Source organism: Vulpes lagopus, chromosome 21 (assembly GCF_018345385.1).
Source record: "Vulpes lagopus strain Blue_001 chromosome 21, ASM1834538v1, whole genome shotgun sequence".
Taxonomy (NCBI): domain Eukaryota; kingdom Metazoa; phylum Chordata; class Mammalia; order Carnivora; family Canidae; genus Vulpes; species Vulpes lagopus.
In genome coordinates this window covers 16242210-16247683 of record NC_054844.1, presented here as the reverse complement: position 1 = coordinate 16247683, position 5474 = coordinate 16242210, and the positions used below count along the sequence as shown (strand labels likewise).

Genomic DNA, 5474 nt, shown 5'->3' with positions numbered 1-5474 from the left:
CATTTCTGGAGCACAGCTAAATAAATGGAAATAATTCTGAAAACCTAAGAAATCGATTTCAGGAGTGACAGAACAAAATGCACAACTAGAGGAGAAAAGGCCTCCTTATGGAAGGTGGGAGAGCAGAGACGTGATTTAGAGGAGAGGATTGTGAGTGCTACAGAGGGAGGAAGTCCTGATCACAGAGAGAGAAGACAGAGAGATCAAGAAAAGGGAAGGTACACAGAGGATCTCATAACAAAAACACTAACCCAAAGATTGAGATCATACTATGCATATTTTCTGACCACAAAACTATGAAACTTGAAGTCAATAACACACACACACACACACACACACAAATTGGAAAGGACACAAATACAAGTAGGTTAAAGAACATCATACTAAAGAATGAATGGGTTAACCAGGAAGTTAAAGAAGAAATAAAACTACACAGAAACAAATGAAAATGAAAACATGACAGTCCAAAACCTTTGGGATGCAGCAAAAGTGGTCATAAGAGAGAAGTAATGGCAACAAAGGTCTACCTTAAGAAGCAAGAAAAATCTCAAATACACAACCTAACTTTACACCTAACGGAGCTAGATGAAGAACAACAAATGAAGCCTAAAGCCACCAGAAGAAGATAAATAATAAAGATTAGAGCAGAAATAAATGATACAGAAGCTAAAACAAAACAAAACAAAACACAATAGAATAGATCAATGGAACTAGGAGCTGATTCTTTGAAAGAATTAATAAAATTGATGAACACCTAGCCAGACTTAACAAAAAGAAAAGAGAAAGGACCTCAATAAATAAAATCACGAATGAGAGAAGACAGATCACAACCAACACCACAGAAATATAAAGGATTATAAAAGAATCTTATGAAAAATTATGTCAACAAAATGAGCAATCTAGAAAAATTTGATAAATTTTTAGAACCATATGAACTACCGAAGTGAAATAGGAAGAAACAGAAAATTTGAACAGACTGATAACCATCAAAAAAAAATGAAATCAGTAATCAAAAATATCCCAAAAAAAACAAAAATACAGGACCAGATGGCTTCCCAGGGAAATTCTACCAAACATTTAAAGAAGAATTAATATTTATTCTTCTCAAACTCTTCCAAAAATAGAAATGGAAGGAAAACTTCCAAACTCATTCTACAAAGCCAGCATTACCTTGATTCCAAAACCAGACAAAGATCTCACTAAAAAGGATAATTACAGGTCAATATTCCTCATGAACATGGATGCAACATTTCTCAACAAAATACTTGAAAACGAAATCCAACAATATATTATAAAATCATTTTTCATAATAAACTGGGATTTGTTCCTGGGCTGCAAGTGTGGTTCAATACTTGCAAATCAATCAGTGTGATACACCACATTAATAGAAGAGAGAATAAAAACCATATGATCCTCTCAATAGATGCAGTAAAAGAATTTGACAAAGTAAAACATCCAGTCTTGATAAAAATCCTCAAAAAAATAGGTTTAGAGGGAACATACCTCAACATCATAAAGGTCATAAACAAAAGACCCACAGCTAATATCATCCTCAATGGGGAAAAAGTTTTCCATCTATGGTCTGGAACAAGACCACTCTTACCATTGTTATTACCATTATTATTTATTTGACATGGTAGTGGAAGTCTTAGCCACAGCCATCAAACAACACAAAGAAATAAAAGGTATCCAAATTAGCAAGGAAGAACGCAAACTTTTACTCTTCACAATTGACAAGATACTCTATGTAGAAAACCCAAGAGACTACCAAAAAATTGCTAAAAGTGATACACGAGTTCAATAAAGTCACTAGATACAAAATAAAGGTACAGAAATTTGTGACATTTCTATACACCAGTAATGAAGCATCAGAAAGAGGAATTGAGGGGCTCCTAGGTGGTGCAGTCAGTTGGGAGTCCATTTCTTGGTTTCTGCTCAGGTGGTGATGTTGAGGTCATGGGATAGGGCCCTGTGTCAGGCTCCATGTGGTGTCTGCTTGAGATTCTTTCTCCCTCTCCTTCTGCTCTTCCTGCTGTGCCCTCTCGAAAGAAAGAAAGAAAGAAAGAAAGAAAGAAAGAAAGAAAGAAAGAAAGACAAGGAGTCAATCACATTTACAATTGCAGCCCAAACCAATAAAATGCATAAGAGTAAACCTAACCAAACAGTAGAAGATCTGTCCTCTGAAAGCTATAGGTCACTTATGAAAGAAATTGAAGATGACACAAAGAAATGGAAAAACATTTATTCCCATGGATCAATAGAATAAATATTGTTAAAATGTCTATACAATCCAAAACAATCTATATATTTAATGCAATCCCTATCACAATACCACCAGTATTTTTAATAGACAAACAATCCTAAAATCTGTATGTCAGCACAAGAGACCCCAAATCATCAAAACAATCTTAAAAAAGAAAAGCAAAGCTGAAGGCATCACAGTTCCAGAACTTGAGCCATATTACAAAGCTGTAGTGATCAAGGCAGTATGGTACTGGAACAAAAACAGACATAGATCAATGGAGCAGGCTAGAAAACCCAGAAATGGACCCACAACTATATGGTCAATTGATCTTTGTCAAGGCAGGAAAGAATACCCAATGGGAAAAAAGAATCTCTCTTCAACAAATTGTGTTGAGAAAACTGGACAGCAACATGCAGAAGAATGAAATGAAATTGGACCACTTTCTTACACCATACGCAAAAATAAATTCAAAATGGATGAAAGATCTAAATGTGAAATAGGAAACTATCAAATCCAATAAGAGAACACAGGCAGCAACCTCCTTGACATCAGCCCCAGCAGCCTCTTTCTGATTATGTCTCCTGAGGCAAGAGGAACAAAAGCAAAAATGAACTATTGGGACATCATCAAGATAAAAATCTGCATGGTGAAGGAAATAATCAACAAAACTAAAAGGCAATTATCAGAATGGGAGAAGATATTTGTAAATGACATATCTGATGGAATATAAAAAGAACTTATCAAACTCAACACTCAAAAAACAAATAATCCAGTTATAAAATGGGTAGAAGACATGAATAGACATTTTTCAAAAAACTACATACAGTTGGTTAACAGATATATGAAAATATGCTCCATATCATTATCCCCAGGGAAATACAAATCAAAACTACGATGAGATAATCACCTCCCACCTATCAAAATGGCTAAAATTAACAACACAGGAGACAACATATGTTGGTGAGGATGTGGAGAAAGGGGAACATACTTACACTTATTGATAGGAATGCAAACTGGTATAGCCACTCTGGAAAACAGTATGCAGGTTCCTCAAAAACTAAAAACAGAACTACCCTACAACTCACCAATTGCACTACTAGGTATTTACCCAAAGGGTACAAAAATACTAATTTGAAGGAACACATGCACCCTGAGGTTTATAGCAGCATTATCAACACCAGCTAAATTATGGAAAGAGCCAAAATGTCCTACAACTGATGAATAAAGAAGTGAGATACATATATATGTAATATATATATACATATATATATACATACATACATACATACATATATATAACATATATACATACATATATATATACATACATATATACACATACATATATATAACATGTAAATGAAAAAGTGAGACTCATAAATATAATATATATAACATATATATGAAGAAGTAAGATACATACATATGTATAACATATACAAAATATATATCATATATATATAGGATAGAGTCCTGTGTCAGGCTCCATGCTCAGCGTGGAGTCGGAGACTATATATATATTTAGAGACAGTGGTATATATATATATATATATATATATATATATATATATATATATAAAGAGAGAGAGAGAGAGAGAGAAAAGATATTACTCAGCCATAAAAAAAGATGAAATTTTGCCAATTTTGAACAATGTGGATAGAACTAGAGAGTATAATGCCAAGCAAAATAAGTCAGAAAATGAAAAATACCATATGATTGCATTCAGATGTGGAATTTAAGAAACAAAACTGATAAACATGGGGGGAAAAAAGAGAGAGGGAGGTAAATCATAAAATGTACTCTTACCTATACTCTTAAATCTTATAGTACATAGTACTCTTACTCTGTAGTACTCTTAACTATAGATAACAAACAGGATTGCTGGATGCAAGGTTGGTGGGGGGATGGGTTAAAAATGTGCAATAGGGGGCAGCCCCAGTGGCTTAGGGTTTAGCACCGCCTTCAGCCCAGGGCGTGATCCTGAAAACCCAGATCGAGTCCCATGTCAGGCTCCCTGCATGGAGCCTGCTTCTGCCTCTGCCTCTCTCTCTCTCTCTGCCCCCCTCTCTCTGTCTCTAATAAATAAATAAAATCTAAAAAATAAAAATTAAAAATAAATGTGCAATAGGTATTAAGAGGGCACTTGGGATGCCTGAGCCGAAGCCAGACCTTTGAAGCCTCTCAACCTCCCCAGCATGTTTCAGGCTGAGTTTGACAAAAACGCTGAGGATGTTAAGTACTTCAAGACCAAGCCAGCAGATGTTGAGATGTTGTTCATCTACAGCCACTACAAGCAAGCAACTGTAGGTCACGTAAACACAGAATGGCCTTGGCTGTTGGATCTCAGAGGCAAGGCCAAGTGGGATGCCTGGAATCAGCTGAAAGGGACTTCCAAGGAAGATGCCATAAAACCTTATGTCAACAAGTAGAAGATCTAAAGAAAAAATATGGAATATAATGGCTGGATTTGGCTGCCAGCAGTGCATTTCGTCTAAACTGATCTAATATCTTGTTTTTCTAATACTGTGGATGACATGAAATAATGCAAATAGCCCGTTAACCTAGGTCCTGAAGACCATGCAGGACATGGCTCCAACAGAGTAGGGGCTGCCATGGTTATTGACCTGCGCTGAGTAGTTTTTATCCAGAGATCAATTAAAGTTGCATTTGTTACTTTAAAAAAAAAAAAAAGTGTCTGGCTTCTGCTCAGGTTGTGATCCTGGAGTCCTGAGATCGAGTCCCACATTGGGCTCCCTGCATGGAGCCTGCTTCTCCCTCTGCCTGTGTCTCTGCCTCTCTCCCTATGTCTCTCATGAATAAATAAATAAAAATCTTTAAAAAATTAAGGGGGGGCATTTGTGATGAGCACTGGGTGTTGTAGGTATAAGTGATGAATCACTGAGTTCTACTCTTGAAACTAATATTATACTATATGTTAGCTAATTAGAAAATTAAATAAAAACTTGAAAAAATAGCTGTACTTAAACTAATAAAAATAGTTTATATAACCACATACAAAAATCTTATAGGACTCTATGGAACAGATATTATTATCCATATTTTATAGATAAGAAAACTGTGGCACAATGGAGTCAAGATTCAGGAAGTTTTACTGCTAATAAGTAGTAGAACTGGGATTTGAATCCTGTTTTCTCGCATTCTGGAACATACACTTCATGATGAATTTGCAACTTTCATTTCAAAAATCACTCCACTCAATTCTTGTTC

The 5474-nt window shown here is 35.4% G+C and overlaps 1 protein-coding gene across 1 annotated transcript; it reads left to right on the top strand.

Annotated features, from left to right (window-relative positions):
* The first annotated feature begins 4441 nt into the window (after window positions 1-4441).
* Window positions 4442-4675, top strand: LOC121479677 (acyl-CoA-binding protein-like). The gene has a single exon (XM_041735403.1). It carries the CDS (start codon window positions 4442-4444, stop codon window positions 4673-4675), a length of 234 nt encoding a protein of 77 aa, XP_041591337.1.
* The last annotated feature ends 799 nt before the right edge of the window (window positions 4676-5474 follow it).